The sequence below is a fragment of the Aethalodelphis obliquidens genome, unplaced genomic scaffold, assembly GCF_003676395.1.
Source record: "Aethalodelphis obliquidens isolate GAN/ISIS:26980383/991018 unplaced genomic scaffold, ASM367639v1 scaffold89, whole genome shotgun sequence".
Taxonomy (NCBI): Eukaryota; Metazoa; Chordata; class Mammalia; order Artiodactyla; family Delphinidae; genus Aethalodelphis; species Aethalodelphis obliquidens.
In genome coordinates, this window is record NW_020838033.1 from 5160713 (window position 1) to 5185368 (window position 24656).

The window sequence follows — 24656 nt, forward strand, 5'->3', positions numbered from 1 at the left end:
CAGCGCTCCCAGCAGCAAGGACGAACTTTGCTTGGTCCTATAGAATCAGCAACCTTGAAGGCTTTTAGGCTGAGAAAAAAATGGCTCCAAGACCATCAGGTAAAGTCACGGCGGCGAGAGACCTTAGGGACCATCCAACACAGTTCCCTCAGCTGGGGAAACTGAGGCATAGAAAGAGCAAGTGACCCTGCACATCATAATGGCTAACACCCTGAGATCCCTCGCCATATGCAGGCACTGGGCTAAGAAATCTATATTGACTGCCTCATTTAATCTTTGCAACAGCCCAATAAGGTGAGTACTCCTATTATCCCCATTTTACACAGGAGGAAACTGAGCCTCAAGGGCAGAGTCAGGACTGAAACCCAAGTCCGGTCCTGTCTACACTAGGCTCAATTTTTTAGGCATTTTTTCCTACAGTAAAATGGACAAACCATAAGCAACCAGCTTAATGCATTTTTACCCACGTATGAAAATTTAAGCACGTGTTTACTTGTGTAACCGCCACCCAGAACATTTCTAGCACCCCATAAAGCCCATTGCACCTTTTCCCAGTCAATCGCCCCCCATACACCCCGTGCCCCTAACATACCCATAATTCCAACTCTGTCACCATAGATCAATTCGGATGTTCTCAGCCACGGGCTATTTTGCTCCCCAAGGGACGTTTGATAGTGTCTGGAGACATTCTGGTTGTCACAACTGGGGGATGCTACCGGGATCTGGAGGATAGACACCAGAGATGCGGCTAAATAGCCTACTGTGCACGGGAGAGCCCCTGCCCCAGAGAATTCTCCAGCCCAGAAGGTCAGTAGTGTCGAGGTCAAAAAGCCCTAGGTCAGCCTGGCCCATGGGTTTAATTACTCCATTATAGCAGCCACAGAGCCATAGCCACGTCCAGAAAGGAAGTCTTGTAATACTGAGCAGGGCTCTTCCTAGCCCCCCAACCACACACCTGCCTCAGCTTGTAAGTGTTTGACCAAGAGGCCACATAGAGGATGTGACCCAGAGCCTGGGGCCGGGGTCTCTGCCGAGGAGCCTGGGATGTGACTGAAACTCAGGGTCTGCTTAGGAAGCCAGCGGAGGAGGCCTCACCACTCAGGCTGAAAGAAAAAAGAAACGGGCCTTGAGCTGGCCTCTCAGAAGCCCGGGAGAGAAGGAGAGGTTCCAGGGCTGAGAGTGCAGGACACTGGACTCGGGCTCAAAGCCTCCACTCACCAAGGGGGCCAAGGTTGCCGTGAATGGCCTCCTGGGAGCTGCCCGCCCACAGCAGCCTGAGGGGCTGGGTGGGACAGGCCAGGAGCTGGAGTGAGATGACACAGGCTTGAGGTTGTCCTGGAAGCCCCTTCGCTGATTCAGCAAGACCAGAAACGAGGGCACGGGGTCAGGGCTTTCTTGGTCTCTGTTTTCTATGGGTAGGGAAGTGGGCCTGCGTCTCCCCCAGTGGGTGTCAGTGCCAGGGAGAGAGCCAGGCCGGGCTGCGGTGCTCTAAGACCACGGGGAGGCCAGGGACTCAGGCTGACCCCTGACCGTGCCCTGCCCTCCTGCCCAAACTGATGGCTCAGCTCTCTCTCTCTGAAAACGAGTGATTCAGCCCAAAGCAGGAGCCCTCCAAGAAGGTAATTAATGGAACCTGCCAGACCTGGAATGGCAATCCTCCTGGGGCTGAAGAGCAAGTTCAGCCAACGCCTCTTAGAGGAACAATAACCACAGATCCTCCAAAGCCCCGCGGTGGCCAGGACGTGCCTCCCTCACAGGGTCAGGGCACGGCCCCTCTGCACCCGTCCCGAGCAGGGTATTGATGCCTTGGCACGGGAATGCCTTCCTCTGACCCAAAGTGAACCCCAGGGCCCATGGGGCGGGGGGACACATGCCAGTGCTACTGCAGGGAGCTAGGTAGAGACCCATCCTGGGGACCCCATTTCTCCTCTCCCAGCCCTTGTCCAAATGGGGCAGGACGGAGTGCTGGGGCTGAGGCGCTGCTCACACGTCTAAAGCTTCCTTCTTTGCGTTCTGACAAAATCACCTCTGCTATAACATTTCCAGGGAAGGGGAGGGAAAGCCCCGTTATGAGTGACCCCTGCAGAGGAAGCTGAGCTTAACAGGTTGTCACACAATAACAGGAGAGGGGTTTTATTCGCCCCATCTTATAGATGAGGCAGCTGAGGTTCAGGGAAGATAAGTCACTCGTCCAAGGTCCCCATAAACGCATCTGGCTCTCTCTACCCCACCAGTTGGTGTCTTGGAGGCTTGCTGCAAACTCGGTGTCTGATCTCTGAGGGTTCCATTCTGTATGTGTTAAAAGGTAATAAAACACCCCTAGCTAACATTTGTGAATACTGTGTGAGACACTCTACATGCATGTAGAGCGGTCCTTGAAACAACTCTGCTATTGTTATTGTATCCTTTTTCCAGATGAGGAAACGAAGGCCCAGAGAGGTTAACTACATCGCCCAAACTCGAGTATGTCAGGGCCAAGATTCAAACCTCTGGCTCTAGGGTCTGCGCCCTTGACTACTGCCTGGTCAATCCCTTTCAGGCCAGTGTTGGCGCTGTCCCATCCAGAGGGCCTCCTCTCTTGCCCTCTCCATTCTCAGGCCTCCTGTCACCCAAGACCCAGCTGGTGGCTGGGCCTGCATCCCACAGTGGTTAGGCCTGTGCAGCTGTTGGTCTGTCTGGCCTGATGTGAGCTCCAAAGCTCGGGGGCTTGTAGGGGTACTTACTCAACGCAAAATGTCAAAGCCTAAATTGTCCTAGGAAATTCCCCATCCAACTCCTTCATTTCTGAGACCCAGAATGCCAAGGCCCGGGGCAGCGGGAAGGGCAGAGTTTCGCGTGGATCTCTAGCTCTACCACTGATTCACTGTACATGTGGTGTACATATGGGGGTACCTATGGGGTACATGTGGGGTACCTATGGGGTACATGTGGGGGTACCTATGGGGTACATGTGGGGGTACCTATGGTGACTCACCGTGGGCCTTATGTTGAAATGGCTTCTAAGTTTCCTTCAGCAATGCCCTCTGAGGCTCTAGTTCTCAAAAATTTTTCCAGAGTCACCAGATTGTTCACCTGCAAAGTTGAGGCCTCGACCTCATCCCCCAGCTCCTAACCCAGCATTCCTTGCTTGAATCTTGGATCAGGCTCCTCCCTCCTTCCCTCTCTCCCTGGACAACGGGGGGCCTGGAGCCCAGGCTGGCTGACCACCTCCCAAAGGGTCCTAAGGCTCCCTCACAGGGGAGGGGTCTCTTGTGAAAGGCAGACCCACCCCAGACGGTGGACCCGGGCCCTCTGTCAGCCCTCCACCCTCAGAGACGCCTGCTTGACACAGCAATTCCCCAGGAGCCTTCTCCAGCCTAGCCTCAAGGCCTCAGGGCTTCACGTTTCTACGTAATCAGCTTTCTAAAATCCCTTTTATACCACCAGGGTTCCCCAGAAACGCCAGCAAAGGCTTTGAATTAGGTGGATCTGTTTCAACCCTACTTCTGCCACAGACTGGCTGTGTGACCTTGGGAAAGTTATTCAACCTTTCAGTGCCTTGGTGACTGCAACTGAAAAATAAGCATTAGAGGAGTTAATATTTGAGAAGCACCTGACCCACAGGAGCTTCCGGCAGGCGGAAGGTTACTCTTCCCTCCCTGTTACAAGTGAGGAAATGCGAGCTTCTCGTTGTTAGATGACCCGGCGGAGAATTCTTCTGGGCCTCCTCCATCCAGTGCCAGCCCATTGCTTTGCCTCCCTCTCTGGTTTCTGCAGCCAGCACGGCACCCACAGCAACCAGACATGTGACAGTTGGTGGCATTCCTGTCTTATTTCCCCCACTCAGTCTTACATTTCCTGAAGATAAGGGCTTTGTCCTCCAAATACTGCTCCTGGCACAGGGGAGCTCTGGCTAGCCGTCCAAGAAGCTGTTTCAGAGACACACTGTCTGCTGGCTTTAGGTGAGTAGGAATATCTAGCAGGAATGGTATCAAGTGGGGTCACCCCAGCTGCAAATCTCATAGGAAAAGCTGCCACCTCCTTATTTCCCCTCGTGTCGCCAGCTGCCCACGGAGGGACAGGTGACCCCCAGGTGGGCACGTACCCAAGACATGAGCGAATGTCCAGAGCCATGTCTAAGGCAAGAAAGAGCAAAAGAGAAGAAAGTTCATGCATTCGTGCGACAGCTATTTATTGAGCTACCCCTCTGAGGACTCAGCAGTGCAGGGAGCAGACACAGCCCCTGCTGTCACAGGCCAGGCTTCCTTCTGAGGTCCCAGGACGCAGAGCAGCCCATAGACAACCTCGAGATCAGCTCGTCCAGTCAGACACCTCCATTTAAAGATGTGGAAACTGAGACCCGGAGGAGAACAGGGACCAAAGTCCTCAGGGAGAGAGGGGTGGGCATGCCCCACGCCTGCTCTGGGAAAGCCAGCCTGAACACAGCACACACCCCGGGGCCCTAATCCCTAGTCCCAAAGCTGCCCTCTCTGTGGGGAGGAGAGAGGCCTGCTGCCTGCTTCCCGGATTGGCTGGAAACCCAGCCCCACCTCCATCCAGGGGCAGGAAGTGGGCTGTCTCTGCCCCCCGAAGATGATTTAAGGGCTCAGCCAGGCATGAGCCATCCCTAGGTGTGGGCTTCTCACTCCACGGTCAGACAGGGGACGGGACTTGGCAAGTTCCAAGGGCTTCTCTGCTAGCCTGTCCCTGAATCCCAGCAGAGCAGGAATGGGAACTCAGGGGAGATAGAAGCAGCCTCCCCTTCCCACCCCCACAGCTCAGGGTCTGGCCCGGAGAGAAGGCTCACTGGATGAGGGCTGAGCCCCCATGCCACCCTGCACCTTTGCAGACGTGGTTATTTTTGCAAGCAAAGGAGACTCTTCGGTGGCCGTTTAGGCGGCCTGAGACCGCTCAACAGAGGCCCGGAAGCCGGCGAGGCACGAGCAGCAGCCCGGCCACAGTGGGGTCGGAGAGTTCCCAGAAGGAGCCTGGCTGAGCCCAGCATGTTGGGGACGTGGAACCTGGTGCTCTGGGCTTGAACCACAGCGTGAGAGACCAAGGTGGCATGTGACGACAATCTTTCTGACTGTGATGGCTGTGTGACACTTGAACAGGCTGCCCCTAGAGGTTAAGAAATGGGTTTCAGACCATCACACCCTCTAAGGAAGAGGTTGTCAGCTTCTGTCACCCTTATGGCATCCAGGGAAAAAGCAAAGGTCTGGAATCGGAGAGACCGTCCCAAACCCAGTTTCACTGTTTCCTAGTTTATGGCTTCATTCAAGTGACTGAGCTTCCCTGGCCCTCGGTTTCCTCTTCTGACAACTGCCTCTGAAGTCTGACCCCACAGCTTCAAAAGCTGTCTGGAGAATAAATGAGATGCCATCCATTGAATGCCCTGCCCAGAGCCTGGCAGTGTGCAGACACTTAATAAATTCCGTTTCCTTCCTCCGGCCCCAGGGAAATCGGGCCTCAAAGTGTGTACTCAGGAGACACATTCTAGATTAAATCTCCCCCAGAAAGAACAGATGCCACCTTCTCTCCAGCCACGGCTGCTGGGTGAGGAGTTGTACCCAGCGAGACCTACGGGCTCCCTCTCAGAGGGCCTGGCCCTCCTCCCAAATGATCTGATTCTAAGGAGAACAGCGGCACGTCCTACCTGCTCTTCCCAGCAGAACAAAGAAACCGGTTCTCCCTCTCCCCACAATCCTCACCCGAGCCCAGCCCAGCCATGGCACCCAGAGTTCTCCACTTCCTCATTCCCTGCCCTCTATCAGGAGCTACGAATCCCAAAGGAAACAGCCCCAAACCAGAAGCGACAAATCAGGTGTGCGTGGATACCGCTGCTCTAATGAGCCCTCAGGTGGAGACTGGTGACTGGAGAGCAGGAGCAGGATTTAGACAGAGAAGGGCAAATAGGGGTTGGTACTGCTTTGGACTTAAGCTTGGAGAAATCAGGGAGGACTTCCTGGAGCTGGTGTTTTTCCCTCTGGGCACTTTCAGTGCTTTGGGGGGGAAGACAGCTTCGGGGGGAATGGGGGCCAGCTTTGCAGGGGGGCAGAGAGGGGAACTGGCTCAGCCGCTCTGGAGGTCAGGTGTGCCTGGCTGGAAAAGAGGGGAGGTTCAGGGGTACATATGGTGAAGGCCAGAAGCAAGGAGGAAGGTCCTGTCAATGAGCTGTGAAGAACCAGGGCCTGGGGTCCCAGAACAAGCCCTGGTCTTGGAGTCATACAGGTGTGGGACCCAGCCCCAGCCCTGCTGCTTACTACCCATCCACGAGGCCTCTGGGCAAGTCATCAGCCTGACCTCCTCATCTGTAAGCTTCTCTAAGTTCCTTCATCTCTAAGATGGAATAATAAATCCTGACCACCGGCAGTTGGTTAAATGAGACCCATAGGTGGGTGTGCCTAGCACAGTGCCAACCACAGAGTGGTGAACCAGAGCCATCGATTCAGTCAACCATCCAGTAAGTGATCAGTCCGTGTGTCCAGCCCTGTGCTAAGTACAACACACTGCTCTAAGGAACCCCGCCTCCTGCTTCTGTGAGCGCTAAAGAGGGTAAGCAAGACAGCAAGTCATCTGAGCCACCTGATTTGTCCCAGGCATCCCAGGGAACCCAAAGAGCGACCACGCAGGGACGAGTTCAAAGTCAGGGGGAGAGGGCAGCGTGTGGGCCCTGGGCTTCCTCAGAGGCCACCAACAAGAAAAACTGGACATACTCCCAGGAGATATTTGCAAAAGGAAAAGCAATTCTTTATTGCATGGACATGGTGCAAACCATGAGCTTGTTACACAATACGGCTGCTTCTCGCACCTACCTGCTGTAAGGGGTGGGAAAGCTGAAGCGGGGTCTGGGAAAGCATGTGAAGCACCCAACTAGGAGATGAGGGGCCCCTTGAGCTGGACCCTCTGAAGGCAGGGCCTGGAGTTTGCTTTTCGTTTATTTTTTTTCTTTATTATTATTATTATTATTTTTTTGGCTGTGTTGGGTCTTCATTGCTGCACGAGGGCTTTCTCTAGTTGCGGCGAGTGGGGGGCTGCTCTTGGTTGCAGTGCGAGGGCTTCTGATTGCGGTGGCTTCTCTTGTCACGGAGCACAGGTTCTAGGCACGCGGGCTTCGGTAGTTGTGGCTCGTGGGCTCTAGAGCACAGGCTCAGTAGTTGTGGCTCGCGGGCTTAGTTGCTTCACGGCATGTGGGATCTTCCTGGACCAGGGCTCGAACCCGTGTCCCCTGCACTGGCAGGTGAATTGTTAACCACTGTACCACCAGGGAAGCCCGAGTTTGCTTTTCTGGTCCCTCCAGCCAGCTGTCCACTCAGCCTGGGGAGGGTGGGGATGACGGGGGTGTCTCTCCTGCGCTGGGCACTTAGATGTCTCTCTTTCGAGAAGAAACCACCTTCCCATCCGCTGACTCCTCAACATTGATGAGGACTTTGCCGCCGCCACCACCTCCCAGGGAGGCTGTAGGAAGAAGAGGCAAGCTTTGGAGTGGGAGACTCTCCCTGTCCTCCCTCCCAAGGCTCCAGGACCTTGGCTGAGCTCTGGAAGAACTGCACAGCACCCCTGATCATGGCCATTGGCCAATCCTCCCAGAGCTGCCAGGAGGACTGGTGCTAAATCACTCATCAAAGAGATTGGCGGCGGCAGCGGCAGGTGTGCTGTGCAGTGAGCAAGAATGTCAGGGCTTTTAAGCTGTACATAAACAGAAATTAATCACGGGCATCTCACCATAAGTGCATGAAGGTGGGGTGGGTGGGGGGGGAGGCGGGGGAGGGGGAGCCGGGGGGGGGGCTATACCCTGGACAAAGCTTACTCGTCCTGGAAGGTTCTCAGTAAATCTTCAATCCCAACCCTACCTGGGGCTGATAGAGGGGTCCCGCTGGGGAAGAGGTACCTACTGGAATGGGCATGTCCCCACCCTACTGGGATGCTTGGCCTCTTTCACCTTCCTCCCCATTCCAAGAAGAACTGTGGCTTCAATAGCTTCCCTCTCCCCTCAACTCAGGAAGAGTTAAGTCTCTTGGACTTCTCTGGCGGTTCAGTGGTTAAGTCTCCACACTTCCACTGCAGGGGGCACGGGTTCAATCCCTGGTCGGGGAACTAAGATCCCGCATGCCGCCCAGTGTGGCCAGAAAAAAGAAAAGAAGAGTGAAGCCTCTTACCTTCTCTGGTACCAATGCCAGCCATCCTGAAAGAGAGGGGGCAGCAGATGTAAGCAACAGACAAAAACTCAGGTCTGCCTACAGGAGGCCCCGGGAGACAGCTAAGCCGTCCTCTCCAGCCCTCACACCACCCTCACTCCCACATCTGACTTCTCTAAAGCCTGGGACATCCTGAGAGCCACCCCCAAGCACACAGATTCTGATCTATGATAACACTCCATCTATTTCATGCTGGAAATGGAACCAGCATTAAATCCAAGACCACGAGCCCAACTGCTATCATTTACAGAAGGTACACAGGTCCAGAGAGGTGACAGGACCTGCCCAAGGTAGCGGCCAAAGACTAGAGCGCAGAGTCCAGAACCTCTTACTCCTTGTTCTGTTCTCTTTTCACTGTAGACGCTGCACTTAAGATGACTCTCCCCACTCAACCACAACCGGCCCCTCCCTCGCTGCCCCCTGCACCCGAGCCCCTGCCTGGTGTCCTGGCCCTCCAGCAGGCTGCGGTAGGTGGCGATCTCCTGCTCCAGCCGCGCCTTGGTGTCCAGCAGCATCTTGTACTCCTGGCTCTGGCACTCCATCTCACTGCGGAGCTCGCTCAGCTGGGCCTCGATGCTGCTGATGAAGCCCTGGATCTGCTGCAGCTGCAGGGCGTAGCGGCACTCGGTCTCCGCCAGCGTGCTCTCCAGCCCGGCTTTCTGGTGGGGCAGCAGACCGACAGACATCACATCAGGCTAGACAGGAAGCCGCCGAGGGCCTGGGGAGAGAGGCTGAATGGATGGCAAGGAACAGCCCCAAAGGGAGCTCGGGAACGCCAAGGCTTACACAGCCACGGAGGGTGGGAGAGGCTGGGGTGGGTGGGGCGGGAGCCAGACCTTGCTGAGCTGGGACTGCAGCTCCATCTCCAGCCCCTGCACCGTGCGTCTCAGGTCTACGATCTCCGTCTTGCTGGTCTGGATCATCTCTGTGTTGGAGGCTACCTCCTTATTCAGCTCCTCTGTCTGTAGGTCACGCAGAAGACAAGTGAGCTCCACGGGCCTCCCAGGAGCTCAGGGAGCTGGAGCGGGGCTGGCAGGTCAGGCCCACCTTGCTGAAGAACCAGGCCTCGGCATCCTGGCGGTTCTTCTCCACCATGGCCTCGTACTGCTCCCTCATCTCCGCCAGCACGCGGGTCAGGTCCACGCCCGGTGCTGCGTCCATCTCCACGTTGACCTGGCCGGCCAGCTGGTTGCTGAACTCCTTCATCTCCTGCAGGGTGGGTGGGCCCCATTCAGAGACAGAGGGCGGAAGCCAGAGCTGAGTCTGGGGTCCCACGTGCCAATCCCGGCTCCATCCCTAACTCACCACGTGACGTTGGCTCTGCCCCATACCCATCCCGGGCCCCTGTTTCCCACAGCACGTGAAGATTTTTGATCGCACGAGCCCCTCAGCACTAAGGGTCCCTCCTCCTCTCTAGGTCCTGCCGAGGGAGGACCTCAAGACAGTAGGGTCTTTGTGTCAGTTCCTGAAGCAGATCAGGACAGCAGTGCCCACTGGCCACCTGGCCTGGCTGTGGATCAGAGGAGAAAAGGGGTCTGGGTCGACAGTGCCCCTTCCTCTCCACGGAGACCCCTGTGTTGGGGGGCGTGCATATCTGAACCACGAAGCCCTTCCCCCAACTATGAGGAGGCCCCAGAGGCCCCACTCTGCCTCCCATCAGCCCCAGCCACTGCCTGGCTCTCACCTCCTCGTGGTTCTTCCGGAGGTAGGCCAGCTCCTCGTTCAGGCTCTCAGTCTGCAGCTCCAGGTCGGCTCTGGCCAGGGTCAGCTCGTCCAGCACCCTGCGGAGGCCGTTGATGTCGGCCTCCACGCTCTGGCGCAGGGCCAGCTCGTTCTCATACCTGGAAAGGAAGAGGGAACCCAAGTGAGGAAGGGTGAGGGGTCTGGGCCACTGGAGTTGGGAGAGGGGGCAGAGGGAACATACTTGAGTCTGAAGTCATCCGCGGCCAGCCTGGAGTTGTCAATCTCCAGGCTAACCCGGGAGTTGTCGATGGTGGCCGCCAGGATCTGCAAGATACAGGGAGCTGGTGTCTAGAGGACCCCTCCCTCTTCCCTGCTGCTCTCCCTGCCCTGCGCCCCAGGCGGGACCCCTCACGAAACATCTCCCCTCTGACACCAGCAACGGAAGCCTGTAGGGCCCCGGGGCAGAGTCCAGGCCACCACTTGGTCTGTCCCAAGCCACCCTCCTCGTCTCCAGAACATGAAAGACCAAGGAACCAGGGTCGAGGAGAACCCCCTGTGGAAAGTGCCTGGCCTGGAGAGGGTGCCCTCTTGGCGGTACTCCACCAGCCTCCCCTATAGACAGCTCACGGTCGCCGGCCTCCTGCACACCTTAACACAGCCATGCATCTACAGAACATTCCAGTCGGGGGGAGACCGGAGGGCAGCTGCAGAAACTGGTGCAGGTGAGTGAAGGGTGAGTGAGTGGCTGGGAGGGCCCACACCCAGTTCCAGGTCTCCGAAGGTCCAACAGTGTTTTTGCCACCCAAGACATTCGAAGGGTGAGGCAGGCAGTCCTGGTGTTCTGGACTCCTAGAACCGGAGGTTCATCTCTACACCTCCGTTCTTGCAAAAAACCCAAAGGAATGCTCTAGGCACAGCCCTGCAGGGTGTGAACACTGCTCTCACCTCGGCCCCTACTGGTCGAGACCCGCGTGCCCGGATCCCCAGCACTGCCAGGTTGAGCAGATGTTTGCGGGCATCCACACCTGGAACGCATTCCCCACGCTCCAAGTTTGCCGAGGTTACACATCATTACCTGGGAAGGCAAGGATTTCCCCCAGGCGGCTGGCACCAGCCACCTGCTCCCCTCTCCCTGACACCCGAGGACTCACCTTGTCTCGGAGTTCCTCGATGGTCTTGAAGTAGGGGCTGTAGTCATGCTCCGGGCTGGTTGGGCTCTGCTTCTGGTACCAGTCGCGGATCTTCACCTCCAGGTCAGCGTTGGCCTCCTCCAGGGCGCGCACCTTCTCCAGGTAGGAGGCCAGGCGGTCGTTGAGGTTCTGCATGGTGAGCTTCTCGTTGCCAGAGAGGAGACCGCCACCGCCGAAGTCACCAAAGCCACCACCAAAGCCTCCACCCAAACCACTACCAGCCCCTCCACTGAAGCCGCCCCCATAGCCCCCTGCTGACCCCGAGGAGAAAAACCTGGCAGAAGAAGCTGAGATACTGCGGCTCCCACCTCCCCCATAGAGACTCCCCCCACCAAAGCCTCCTCCCCCAGCCACGAGGGAACCCCCCCAGGTCGAGCCACCCGCAAAGGTGGAGGAAGAAGTCTGTAGAAATGTGGTGCTCATGGCCAGGCAGCAGCCCTGAGCTCTCAGCAGCACAAGCAAAGCTGGCAGGAGGCGTGAGCTGGGCTGAAACCTGAGGTCTGCACCTGTCACCCCCAGCCCCAGGCTCCTTATATACCCCTCCCAGGGTGTTGTGGGGCCATGTCTCCTCCCCCAAAGGGAAGCCAACTCCTTCTGCCTTCCTGACAAACACAGCCACCTGCACACCTCCACGTGGCTGGTTTGGGGTTTTTCTTTTCTTTCTATTTTTTTTTTTTTTTAATGCAACAAAAGAGATGATTCAGAATGAATGGTGTTTTGCCCCGGGCCATGGTTTTAACACTTGGATTACAGGTTCATCTCTACTCTCCAGGAGAAAACCGAAAGGAGCAAACTCGCATCACGTCTGCCAGGCCTCCGCCTGCACTCTTAGAGGCTCAGGCCAACTCCACTCTCCGCTGGACTTCTCTGCTGCCCGCAGGTGGCCGGCTCCCCGCTCTCAGTTCGAGAATCCACTTTTCATCGCTGCCCTGTGCGGTCCCTCTCACAGACCCCATGTGCGAGCCTGCGGGCTCTGGGGATTGGCGGGCAGAGGTACACAGAGGAATGCAGGGCCCACAGGGATAGGCTGAGGACAGGAGAGGGATCCTGAGTCAAGTTCCAGCTGAGGTGACCAGAGGGGCCAGCATCTGTCACTTCCCTGATGCTCCAACCCTCCCCCCCTCTCCTCCTCTCCTCCCCCCCTCTCCTCCTCTCCTCCCCCCCTCCCCCCCCCCCCCCCCCTCTCCTCCTCTCCTCCCCCACCCCCAGTCCCCCTCCTTCTTCTCCAGCTCCCCCACACCGGCCCTCAGCCCCATGGCACTGGCATTCTCACAAAAGCCAGCGGGCTCAGGGCTGACAAGGGGCTGATTGATAATCCCACCGCCTGCCAACTACATGTCACTGAACCTTTGCTTGCTCCTGGGACAAGTTGGGGCAAACCTCTGCAGATAAGACGGGAGCAAGTTCCAGAAAGCCCCTGCTTTCTCCAGGGAGAGGCAAGTCGCTGCACAGCGGCGCTAGATTAACCCTGTTTGTCCCGTCAAGCACCACGAAGCTGAGGAGGGATCCGATCCAGAAAGCTGTATGTGCCTGAGCACCGTGAGGAGGTGGGGGGATAGAGAGGCCCGCAGGGCGGGCTGGAAGACACCTCGGAGATCTTGAAGGTCGAGGCACCGCTTCAGAGAGCAGGATGCTGAGGCCAGAGAGGGGAGTCCAACACTCGGGAGAGCGCTTTTCTCCGCCGCCAGCTCAGGGGCCCGTGTTCCGGGGATACTGATACCTGTGAGCAGTGCCACCGGAGGCGTGGCCTGGCCCTCTGGCTTTGGCTGCGGGGTTTAGAGAGAGCCAGGGGTGGGGAAGTGAGCAAGACCAGGCTGGAGGGTCAGGAGGAGGATTCCTGGACCACAGCTGCAGCACCATGAAGCTGACGGAGCTCTGGATTCCCTGGGACCTGGCTTCAAGCCTGGCTCTACCCATCACTGCTTGGAAAACCTTGGACACGGTACCATTCAAGTCTCAGTTTCCTTGTTGCAACGGGCACTCTCAGCTCCCACTTACAGGGAAGCCCTGAGGCCCAAGAGCCCCCATCCTGCCTCCTCCTTGCTCCCCGTCTTCTGAGGCACTGGATAGAGGGGTGCATGTCCAATACTTAGGACTCCCAAGTACCATCACCTGCGGGGACATTTTTTTTGTCCTCGGGCATCAGATCTGCCCTGTGAGTGACCGTCACACTCTGCCATATTCTTCCATAACCAGCACCTACTGGGCAATGCAGGTCATTGTTTTTATTGCTTTAATAACAGTAAATTCTTACTTCCACCGCATCCTTCACAGTTTACAGTGCACTTCTGCATCCATGCCGCCTCTATTCCTCACAGCTAAGAAGATGATCCCTGCCCCTATTTCAGAAGGAATGAAATTGCAGCTCAGAGAGGGAAGTGATTGGTATAAGGTGGCACAGCTAGTAAGAGGGCATCGCCGGGACTCACTGGGTCCTCTGACCGCCCCCTCCTCCCACTCAAACAGGAGACAGGAAAAGAAGGTGTTCCGCTCCCCAGACTCCAGATTCCTGCACCTGAGCTGGGGTAGTGGAGTATTCCTGGTACGTGGGGGTGGGCTTCTCCTCGCCCAGTATCACAGTGAGCCCGCCTCTGAGTGCTGGGCCCAGACAGTGAGGTATTGTCTCGTGGATGGGAGGATACTGTCTTTTCCTCTGAAAGAAAAATAATCAAACTCAGATCAGCCATAGCTCCTCAAAGCCTCTGCAGACATTACGGCCCCAGCAATTACCCCGGGAAAAATTATGTGGCATCACCCCGGGGTGAGGGAGGGCTGGACCCCAGCCAGCCTCTCTCTGCACCCTGACTCCCCTCCAGCAGCCCCTCAAGGGGGCTTTCCCTACGCTCTCAGGCCCAGGCCAGGCAGCAGCTGCCCCAGTCACAAACCCCTGGTTTCGGTCCAAACAGTTCCTATGAGCTCAAGGTCTGGGTGGCCAGAGCCTACTCACTAGCACCAGAAGGTGATGGCTGGGCAAGGGTGGAGGTCAAGCTCCATTTCGCTCCAGCCCAGACTGCAGACCTGGGCCCTGCCCCAGGCAGCCCGCCCGGGATGCTGTGCCAGTTTCTGTCCTTTGCCCACTGCAGGCAGACAGGCTATCCCAGAGCCGGCCTTCCCTCCTAGGGATGGGACGATGCAGCCCAGTGGGAAGAGCCTGAGCTGGACTCCACCTCCGGGTGCAACTCAACATCTCCGAGCCAGGTTCCTGACTTAAAATTGGGCCATTTTCCCACTTACATGAGACACTAAGAAGAGTCAAAATCATAGAGACAGAAAGTGTAATGGTGGTTGCCGGGGGTGGGGAGAGAGAATGAGGAGTTATGGTTTAATGGGGATAAAGTTTCCGTTTTACAGGATAGAAAGAGTTGTGAGGATGGAGGGTGACGCTTGCACAACAAGGTGAGTGCACAGAACTGCCACAGAGCTGCGCACCGAGAAATGTGTGAGATGGTCATGTTCATGTTATGTGTATTTTACCACAATAAAAAAATTAAAAAAAAAAAAACACAGACCCCATTAACACTGGCCCCAGCTACAGGGCCACAGTGAGCATTCAGTGTCACAGGGGGAGTGGGGACCTCCATAGATGTTAGAATCTCCTCTGCTCCCCAGGGAGATGCCAGGGTCAGAGAGAGGGCATGCCCTGGGGCCTGGAGAATTCCTCATTTCTCATTTATTAGTTACATGGCGTTGAGTAATCAAGCCTCCTCTCTCCGAGCCTCAGTCTACCAATTGGAAAAATGGAAATAACTCTGACCCAGTCTGACTCACGGGGATGGAGCAAGATGACGGACCGGAAATGCTTGCAAACTGAAGTGGTCAAGATGACCAGCAGGGCTGCCCCCCCAAATCCCCTCCCCCTTCCTCTCGCTCCCTTTCCTCTATCCCAGCTGCTTCTGTCAACACAGTACCCCTAGTTTCAGCTCCCAGACTGAGACAGAAAAGTGTCCACACACACACACACACACACACACACGCATGCACGCACGTACGCGCACGCGCACGCGCGCGCACCTGCACACAAAGGAAAGCTTTATTCCTGACACCCAGACCTGAGACCCAGTCACCAGCCCCACCTGTATGGGGCCCAGACCCCGCCTCACAGCCACATTCCAGGGGCCTCTGGGGCACAGGGGAGGGTTTCAGCTGTGACAACAGAGGCTTTCACGAACAGGGGACAAATATCTGGGCACTCCCAGCCTGGGACTGGGGGTGCAGCCAGGCCTCTGGCCTCTAGCTCCAAGGCCTCCTAAGTCAAGTGGGAGAGTGAGTCTGTAGGTGCTGACGGCCGGAGTGGAATAACTGGGGACGTGGCAGAAGGGGCTCCTGGCCCGGGGCTGCGGCAGGGGAAGCGGGAAGAGCTGGGCTCGGGGGTCACCAGCCTGTGATTTGGAGTAAGCTAATGAGCCTACCAAGCTTCATGGAAAATGGCGGAAAAAGCACCCCCTTCAGGATGAACACCAGGTATGGCGGGGTCCTGAGTCACCTTCGCGCAGTGCTGAGCACAGGTGGCAGAGCGTCCGTCTGTCCCCCCAGACCTTCCGCCTCACTCAGCCCCTCCCTCACAGGGTCGGCCGCTGTCACAGATCCACGAACAGACCCACTCAGCCTGAACCTCTCTGCTGGGGGAAGTGGGACATGTTTACCTTTAATTGGCCTCCGTTCTTGGCCGCTAAGCTGTAAACCACAGGGACAGGACCATACCAACCCCAGGGCAGAGTTGTACCAGGAAGCTGGGACTTGCATTCCTTTGGGGGCCTGGGACGGGCCCCAGGCAAGCCAGTTTGGGGGTCTCTGTGGGCGGTCTGGGTCACAGCTGGGTCCTATTCCAGGCTCTGAGCCCAGGTATGGGCTGGTGGGTGTAAGGGGCTTACGCAGGGCTGCCAGGGGATGGATGGAGGTGTCAGTGCGTGCGCACACACACCCCAACGAGGGCGCCCTCTCCAGCCCTGTTCTGAGCTGGTGCCCGCCCCCTGACCCCAAAGCCCCAGTTTCTCCTTAAGTTAGGTGGAAAAACCTGTCAGGAGGAACTGCCTCAGGGGATCCCAGTCCTAGGCCTTCACACAGAGCAAGACTGGAATGTACTGAGGAAACGGCACAAGCAGTGTCATCCTAGGAGACGGGGTGCAGGGGTGGCACTGTGGGTTAAGAATCAGGAAATGTAATTCTGGTCCTAGGTCTGCCATGTAGTTGCTATGTGGCCTTGGTCAAGTTACTTAACCTCTCTGAGCCTGCTTCCTACTCTATAGGATACAACTCATACTACCTTTCAGGGTTGTTTGATTAAATAGCACTTAGTAGGTGCTCAGTAAACATTAATTAGATACACAAACACACACCAACCCTTGGGGTGAGTTCAGTGGAAAGAAAACTAAATCTGGAAGCAAAAACCAGTTTCAAATCCCACCTTTGCCATGTGTTAGAACAGTTACATATACAACAACCCACCTCGCCTCTCTGAGCCTTAGTTTATCCCTCTGTAAAATGGGAGCAATGCTTATTAAACGTCCTTGTTTTAGGGAACAGGTGAGATACATGAAGACCTCTGCAAAGGAATTACTGTAACAGCTGGAGTTTGTGAGCGCCCTCCCTCCCCTTTCCTGGGAAAGCGTGGACTCTGGTCCAAATGAAACCTAAACAATAAAACCTAAACAGTGCCAAGGCCTGGCCCCCCCACCATGGGCTGAAATAACAAACTCAACGTCCTTCCTCCCTTGGGCCATAAAGTTTTATTGGAAGATCAGGGGGAGGGCCAGGGATAAGGGTCCCTCCCCTCCCATGCCCCTACCCAGGGGAATCCCTCTGCAGCAGAGTAGGAAGGCCAGGAGGCTGTCAGACTCAGAGGACCTTCGGGGTGGACAGGTCGTTGTAGTAGGCGTCCTGGCCCTCCAGCAGGTTTCGGTAGGTGGCGATCTCCTGCTCCAGCCGGGACTTGATGTCCATTAGGTGCTGGTACTCCTGGTTCTGCCGCTCGGTGTCGGCACGCACATCGCTCAGCTGGGCTTCGACACCACTGATCAGCGCCTGGATCTGCGCCAGCTGGGCTCCGAAGCGAGCCTCCGTTTCGGCCAGCGTGCCGTCCAGGGCAGCTTTCTGAGGGCAGGGAGAGGGAAAGAGACTCAGCAGAGCCCGGTGCCCAGCGATGGCATGGGCCCAGCCACCATCCAGGCTGCCCGAGGCCGCAAGGACACGAGTGCGCATCCCACAGGGCAGAGGGCACATACCATGCTGATCTGAGACTGCAGCTCGATCTCCAGACCCTGGAGGGTACGCCGCAGGTCGGTGACCTCCGTCTTGCTGCTCTGCAGCTGCTCCGTGTGGCCAGCGACCTCCCTGTTCAGCTCCTCGGTCTGCAGTGAGAGGAGGCAGAGGGAGTAAGCGCTGAGGCAGACCCTTGCCTGGGAGCATTAAGCCCGCTCTCCTTGCCACCTCCCCAAGGGGCACCTGCCTCCCCGTCCATACCTGGCTGGTGAACCAGGCCTCAGCATCCTTCCGGTTCTTCTCAGCCATGACCTCATATTGGCTTCTCATGTCGCTCAGGATCTTGGCTAGGTCGATGCCCGGAGCGGAGTCCACCTCCACGCTGACCTGACCACCCACCTGGCCCTTCAGGACACTGATTTCCTAGAAAGATACAGCAGAGATGGGCACGTCAGGGCCCAGAGCCTGCTGGGCCTGAGCCAGGTCACGCCCCCATCCCCCAGGCCATAGGGGTCTGGTTGTCAGGTGCAGACCTAGGAGCCAGCACTGGGGTACAGATGGGGTCACCACCATCCCCTGCTGGAACGCTTGGGAGCCACATGACACACTCAGGGCCAGGTCAAGGGTGCAGCAGATGTGGCCACGGTCAGAGGGTACAGGATAAAGAAAAGTGTCCTCAGCTCTGGGAAGCTGGGCGGGGATGGATGGGAAGCCCAGCTTGAAACCCACCTCCTCGTGATTCTTCTTCAGGTAGGCCAGCTCCTCCTTGAGGCTCTCGATCTGCATCTCCAGGTCGGTCCTGGCCAGGGTCAGCTCGTCCAGCAACCTGCGGAGGCCGTTGATGTCGGCCTCCACGCTCACGCGCAGGGCGTGCTCCGTCTCGAACCTTTCGGAGGAAATAGTTGCAGTCAGGCCAGCATTTCCTTTGCACCTCTGAAGACTTCCCCACCTCCCCTGGGTTCAGGGGCCCATGGGGCATGGGGTGTGCTTCAGACCAGCCTGGGTGGGTGAGAGCAGAGTCCATTCCCCCCACGGCACTGAGCCCCATAAGGGCCTGAGATTGCCCCCCTCCCCTGCCCTGGCTTCTGCAGCCCCCAAGGTACAGACACTCACTTGGTTCGAAAGTCATCTGCGGCCAGACGAGCGTTGTCGATCTGCAGGACCATCCTGGAATTCTCAACGGTGGCACCAAGAATCTGGAAGGCGGCAGGCAGGAGGTTAGCACCAGTTCGTACGTGGGCACCGTCCACCCACTTCCTTCCCAGAGGAGAGAGGAGAGCAAAGGAGTGTGCGTGCCTGTGTGCCTCCACCGCCTGGAGACCAAAGCCTCAGCCACCCCAGGCTGCCCATCAGCCTGCTCTCTGGGAGGCCTTGGAATGGGTCCAGGCCCAGGAGCTGGAGCGGGAGAAACTACCGCCAGGGAGGCTGAGCCAGGGAGGAAATGGCAAGGGCAGGGAGGTAAGCCTGGGGGGAAAAGTCTCCACGACCTGCACCCAGGGAAACTCTAAATGCTCGTAGGGAGGCAACTTCTAGTGATCCGCAAACCAGATGCAGGGAGCACAGGGGTGGGCTGTGGTCTGAGCTGTGGTCTGACCCCCACTCAAAGCACCTCTGCCTTCGGGGAAGGGAAAGCGCTCTGTCGAGCATCTATTATGTGCCGACACTTTGTGCCTCCTCTTTGAGGCAAAGTGTATTTTCTTGTGTGGGTCATAGTTTATAAAGTCTGAAAGCACTACGCTCGTTGTTTACATCTCTAGCTCTCCCTCATCTACGGGTCTGGTCCAGGCCCCTGGCACCCAGCAGCACTCCAGGCACAGGGTGGGCCCTGGCCTACGCTGCGGGGACTGTGCGTTTGGAGACCCAACGTGTGAGGCTGTTTAATGTCCCACTGGCTTCTGAAACATTTCTTCGGGACCGAGATCCCAGCTCTGAGCCGTTCCCTGTGGGCAGAGACCAAGCCCCACCCTGAAGGACCCTGAGGGCCTCCCAGCAAGAGGCTGTAGCTGGGACTTGGGGTCTCCACCCACACGGCACGGGCCCTCTCCACAGAGGTCTTCACAAGCTCAGCATTCGTCTCTCCTTTACCCAGTCCGGGGGCCACAGCATATGTCCCTCCTTGCCCAGGGGCCAGAGTTAGCCTCTCCCATTCTTCCTAGAGCTCCTCTAAGTCCCCAGTGGCCCCCCGGGCGGGGGAGGGGCTTCAGCCTCTGCGTGATGGAAACCAGACCCGCCCGGCGGGAGACAAGGAATGCAGAGGGCCTCACATCGGGGGCAGCAGAAGGCAGGTCTGGCCCGGCGAGAACCAGATTCCTCCCTGGCCAAACTCTTGCATTTCCCTGTTGCACAGCGACTCAGGTCCAGACCTCAGGGCAGCCCACAGCGCGCCCCATCTCTTCCCCCTCCTTCCTCCCCCCTTTCCCAGGCCTAGCCGACCGGCGCGCCTTCTTCCTCCCGCCCTCCAGTCCCCCACATTAACCCGCTCCCCCCTACCAGGCCTCCACTTCCTGCCCCGTGGTCCTGCCCCTCCTCACCGGCCGGCTTCCCTCCGCCCCACCCTGGGGGCCCTCCCCCCATCCTAACCCTCGCTCCCGCCCCGGCCGGGAAGTGGCTCTGGCGCCTGCCGGCCCCGCCTCGGGCCTCACCCGGCCCGCGGGGCTGGGTATACGCGACAGGTGCACTTCCCGCGGCCGGGCCGCCTCCCACCTGGTCCCGCAGGGCCCCGATGGTCTTGAAGTAGTGGCTGTAGTCGCGGGCGGGCCCGGGCCCCTGCTTCTGGTACCAGTCGCGGATCTTCACCTCCAAGTCGCCGTTGGCCTCCTCCAGGGCGCGCACCTTCTCCAGGTAGGAGGCCAGGCGGTCGTTGAGGTTCTGCATGGTGAGCTTCTCGTTGCCCGCCAGCAGCCCGTCGGAGCCGGCCAGGGCGCCCGCATAGCCGCCGCCGTAGCCCCCGGAGGAGGACGAGGACACGAAGCGGGCGGAGGACACCGACACGCCGCGGCCACCCGAGCCCCCGTGGATGCTGGGCGCGCGGAAGGCGCCTCCCACCCCGAAGCGCATGGAGCCGCTGCCCAGACCCCCGAAGGGAGAGGTGGCCGACGACTGGCGATAGCTGTAGGAAGTCATGGCGAAGGAGGACGCGGGCGACACCGGTCGGAGTGGCTGCAGTCGGCAAGAGGAGTGGCGAGGCCCTCACCTGGCGCCTTTTATGCCCGGGGTTGGGCGGGGGAGGGGGGACGGTGTCGGGCGGATTTCTGAGGGCCCAGGAATTTGCAGGCTCCTGAGTGCAAATACGGGCGCTCTCCCCATTGGTCAGTTCCTGGCGGCTCTGCTTCCGACTCTCCCCTCCCTGGGACCAGAGGCTCCTGCCCTCCAGAGAGCTGCCCCACACCAGCCCACTCCGATGCCCAGCCACTCACCCCGCTGGCACACTCGTTCGGATCTTCACCCCCATCACACGTACACTTAGACATCCCCGCAATTCACATGCTGGCCCTCCCCCATTAAGATCACCCAGAGTTTGACACCCCCCAGGAATTACACTTTTTCTGAGAGTACACGCCGAGACGTCAGCCCCCCACCCCGTGATCCCTCACTCAGAGTCCCCCCATCACATTCTGAGCCCCTTCCTTGTGATCAAAATTAACCCCCCCAAAGTGCATTCACCTGATTCCTACGCCCCACTGGGAATTACAGTCTCTCAGAACCTGCCCCTTGGGGATCACCCACACCCTGACCCCCCCTCAGTCCCCCACATGAGGTGCTCTGAGCTGCAACTTCCCAGGCCTCCTGAGACAAAGCCGCCCCACCCTGCTGTGGCCATACAAAGCCCCAAGGTGACAATAGGCTCCTGGGAACAGCTGCTGGGAGGGGTTCTGCAGCGGGACTGTAAAAGGCACCTTCAGAATCCCGAGCTCAAGCCGGAGATCCACCTGGGAGCTGAACCCCCAACTCAGTACTCTCACCAACCATCCACCCATGCCCACCCCCAACCAGGACAACCCTCTACCCTCCAAGCCCAAAAGCATGCATTCGACGCAGACTTACTGAAGTGATGCTGTAGTGAGGCATCTGAGCCTAAGGGAGGTGAGTAACTCGCCCATTTTGCGGTACGCGGGCCTCTCACTGTTGTGGCCTCTCCCGTTGCGGAGCACAAGCTCCAGACGCGCAGGCTCAGCGGCCATGGCTCACGGACCCAGCCGCTCCGCGGCATGTGGGATCCTCCCGGACCGGGGCACGAACCCACGTCCCCTGCATCGGCAGGTGGACTCTCAACCACTGCGCCACCAGGGAAACCCGCCCATGAGACTTTTCGCACCTGCCGCCCAGAGACAGGATGGAATCCCTACCCCCTTGTGAGCATCTCCAAGGAGGGTGTAGACTGAATCCTCCTGTGCCTAACAGTCCTGTCCTAGTACATGGATGAATGACTGGATTGCTAGGGAGGGCGCCCACACGCAAGGTGGAGAGTTTCGATAACAGAGGAAGGGGTCCCTCCGCTCCATACACAGCCCCCAGCCCCATTCTTCATCCAGCTCAGTAACTCCACCCACCTTTATGATCTCCTTGGAGGCCCCCCTGCCAGACACTGCAGGGCCCTGAAGCAGCCTCACCCCAGTTCCTGTCCGCAGGGACCTCACACCTCCTCAGAACTGTCCCCGCAGTTCCTTTGCACCCTTATGTCAGAGCAGCCACCCAATCTCGGGACAGAGGCCCGGTGCCCTTTTGACAGGGTGGTAGGGAGACGGGTCAGTTACTCTCAGTTTCCTGTGAAATCTTAGGCCTCCTCTCTGCATATTATCACCTGGGTCACCTGTGGCTAAATGAAGACTTGTCCCCAGCCGCTGAAACCTGTCCCCAATAAACTGTCTTCTGGCCACCAATTGATCCAGGAACAGGGGCACCAAACCCCCCCTACACACACACACACACACACACACACGCACGCACGCGCGCACGCGCGCACACACACACACACACACACGCACACACCCATAACCCACCAGGAGCAGCCCCAAGCCACTAGGAAAGCCAGCCTGAGGCTGTTCAAACTAGTGAATCAGACCTGCAAGTGGGTCCCGGGGCTCCGAGGGGGAAGGAGCTTCAAGGCTGGCCCTGAAATCAGGGTGTGGCTGGGCTTTCACAAAGGTTGTAGCTGCCAGGGCTGATCTGACGTGAGTCACTATTTGGCCTGAAGGAGGAGGCCTGCTCCTGGTAGGGGAAGGGGGAGATGGGCCAGATGGTAGCTAGCACACCAGGCCCCAGCTGGAACCTCTGCTTCTGTGGCCTGATAGGAGAGTTTGGGAAGGGACTTTGCATTAGGAAACAAAGAGTAGGACCAGCAGTTCTCCTCCAGATTAACGGGTTGTGAGTTCACTAAACTTCAGAAGAGCTTAGAGTCCCAGCCCCCTACCCCAAAGCCATAAGAACAACTGACTGCAGGGAAGTACCATTTACAAAGCCTTTTCAGATCTCATTGGATCCCCAAAGCAGCCCAGTGGAAAAGGTATTCTTATGCCCATTTTACAGATGAGGAAACAGAAGCTTCGAGAGGGACAGCCAGGAGTGTCAGATTCTGGCTTCCAGCCTCTTAACCCTCAGCCCCATGGCCTGGGGTCCTGAGTGCAACAGAGGCTGCACTCCCCCTTCCAAGGAAGTCCCAGCTCCAAAATGACTCCTTTGAGTCTCTTCCCCCCAAATCCTAGGCTAACCCCAAAGACAGTCCCCTGCTCCCACTCTCTGGCCAGAACAATGCCTAGCACCTTCCACCGTGAGTTGTGTGGCTTTTAAACACTTCTCTGGCACATCTGCCCCCCACCGCCCCACCCCCAGAGACGGAACTGAGGAATCAAGCTGCGGTAAACAGGTAAACAGACCGCCCACGAGCAGAGTCCTTGATCTGCCCCTGGCTGAGAGAGGGCAAGAACCTGTAGAACCTGATCGGAGTAGCTCCTTTCCCAAGTCCTGATCTCCAGCCTGGGGACCCACAGTCTGCAGAGGAGGGGCACACAGGGTCAGGAGTGATGAAAAGGGAATGTTTGAGCATGAAAGGATCCCAGAGAGGAAAGTGCCCAGCCTTCCCCTGACTTGTTGCTGCAGAGCCGCAGCCCCACGACATCCTTGTGGGAAAGGGGGGCCGCTGTCAGATAGGATCAGAAACACTGCTGTCCCCACTGCCTTTTGGAAATTCACAATGCATGGTACTAAAGGCTGTGAGAACCTCAGTCCTTCATCTGTAAAAGAGGGATAATAATCATAATAACAATCTAGTTCCTGGAGTTGTTTCAGTGGTTAGATAGGTGCTAATTAGATAGATAGTAATGTACTATTTAATAACAATGTAACACAATAAATACTTATCATTTGATTGTATATAATGTATTATATACATGTAAGTATTATATTAAGTATTATTATTTAACTTCATTTAATCAGCAGTTCCAAAATATACTGGACCATGGCGTCTTTTGTCAGGTAATGCCTATTAATAATCCATATATCACAAGAAAAGCTGGTCCAGTCCAAGGAAGCTCAGAGAGGTAAAGTGACTCTCCTGAGGTCACATGGCTAACTTGTGTCCAAGTCCTGAGGCCAACGGTTCTCTCTGCATCTCCACCTGGACCCACCCTAGAAGCTTCTTACACTAGAGCAAATGCAGATTGCAGTTCCCAGAGGGGAGGGATTCAAGGTAGGGGAGTTTTCATCATCCCTGAGGAAATGAAATAGTGGTTGGGGACCACTGGAAAGAAGTGAGTAGAACGAAATGGTGCGACTATGACAATAAGGGCGACGATGATAATGATGACAGCCAGCATCTACTGGGCCAGCCTCTAGGTTAAACACTTTGTATACATTATCTCAACTAATCCTGTGACTTAAAGTATTATCATCCCCATTTTATAGACCAAAAAACTGAGGCTCAAAATGGTCACTAACTTGACCAAAGTCACACAAGTAAATAGTGGACCCAGGATTCAAGCCCAGATCTTTAACTCCCTAAAGCTGTAGTCCCAACCACTAACGCTGTCCCTCCTCTCATGAGTTGGGGGTTAAGGTGATTTCTTCCACTGGTCTGGAGAAAGGGTCGTCAAGTTGGGAAAGGCATAGTGTCACCTGCCAAGGTCCCAACTTGTCCTCCCTGCTTGGATACACAAGTATCTGTTTGGTCAGTCAGTGGGTCATACAAACAAGATTCAAAGTTCAGCCTTGAAGAGGAGATGGGCTCATGTATGTAAACAGAAGTGATAAGCTGGAGGACAGAAAGGAAAAGGATGCAAGACTTCATGAACTTGCCTGTCATGTAAATTGGTAACCCTTCCCTAAGCAACATCCCCTTCCTAAGGACCATCAGCACAAGATGCTCAGCTATCAATACTTTCTCACTTGCTCCTCCATTCAGCAAAAGTGTATC

The 24656-nt window shown here is 57.0% G+C and overlaps 2 protein-coding genes across 2 annotated transcripts; both read right to left on the reverse strand.

Moving 5' to 3' along the window:
* Nucleotides 1–7159: 7159 nt before the first annotated feature.
* On the reverse strand, nucleotides 7160–11593 carry LOC113613574 (keratin, type I cytoskeletal 15). The gene is made up of 8 exons (XM_027094379.1): nucleotides 11012–11593; nucleotides 10102–10184; nucleotides 9862–10018; nucleotides 9225–9386; nucleotides 9014–9139; nucleotides 8616–8836; nucleotides 8139–8164; nucleotides 7160–7437 (listed from the first exon to the last, which is right to left on the reverse strand). The coding sequence occupies exons 1-8, from the start codon at nucleotides 11471–11473 to the stop codon at nucleotides 7343–7345; spliced, it is 1332 nt and encodes a 443-aa protein (XP_026950180.1). The 5' UTR covers nucleotides 11474–11593; the 3' UTR covers nucleotides 7160–7342.
* Nucleotides 11594–16752: 5159 nt separating this feature from the next.
* On the reverse strand, nucleotides 16753–21400 carry LOC113613575 (keratin, type I cytoskeletal 19). Its single transcript, XM_027094380.1, has 6 exons — nucleotides 19952–21400; nucleotides 18362–18444; nucleotides 17978–18134; nucleotides 17510–17671; nucleotides 17272–17397; nucleotides 16753–17140 (listed from the first exon to the last, which is right to left on the reverse strand). Exons 1-6 carry the CDS (start codon nucleotides 20369–20371, stop codon nucleotides 16886–16888), a joined length of 1203 nt encoding a protein of 400 aa, XP_026950181.1. The 5' UTR covers nucleotides 20372–21400; the 3' UTR covers nucleotides 16753–16885.
* Nucleotides 21401–24656: the final 3256 nt, after the last annotated feature.

Coding starts and splice junctions, on each gene's coding strand:
- LOC113613574 (XM_027094379.1), bottom strand. CDS start 11,473: ATGAGCACCACATTTCTACAGACTTCTTCCTCCACCTTTGCGGGTGGC. Junction 9,387..9,861: donor TCCGGAAGAACCACGAGGAG/GTGAGAGCCAGG, acceptor CCCACCCTGCAG/GAGATGAAGGAGTTCAGCAA. Junction 9,140..9,224: donor AGGCCTGGTTCTTCAGCAAG/GTGGGCCTGACC, acceptor CGTGACCTACAG/ACAGAGGAGCTGAATAAGGA.
- LOC113613575 (XM_027094380.1), bottom strand. CDS start 20,371: ATGACTTCCTACAGCTATCGCCAGTCGTCGGCCACCTCTCCCTTCGGG. Junction 18,445..19,951: donor TCGGGGCCCTGCGGGACCAG/GTGGGAGGCGGC, acceptor GCCGCCTTCCAG/ATTCTTGGTGCCACCGTTGA. Junction 17,398..17,509: donor AGGCCTGGTTCACCAGCCAG/GTATGGACGGGG, acceptor CTCTCACTGCAG/ACCGAGGAGCTGAACAGGGA.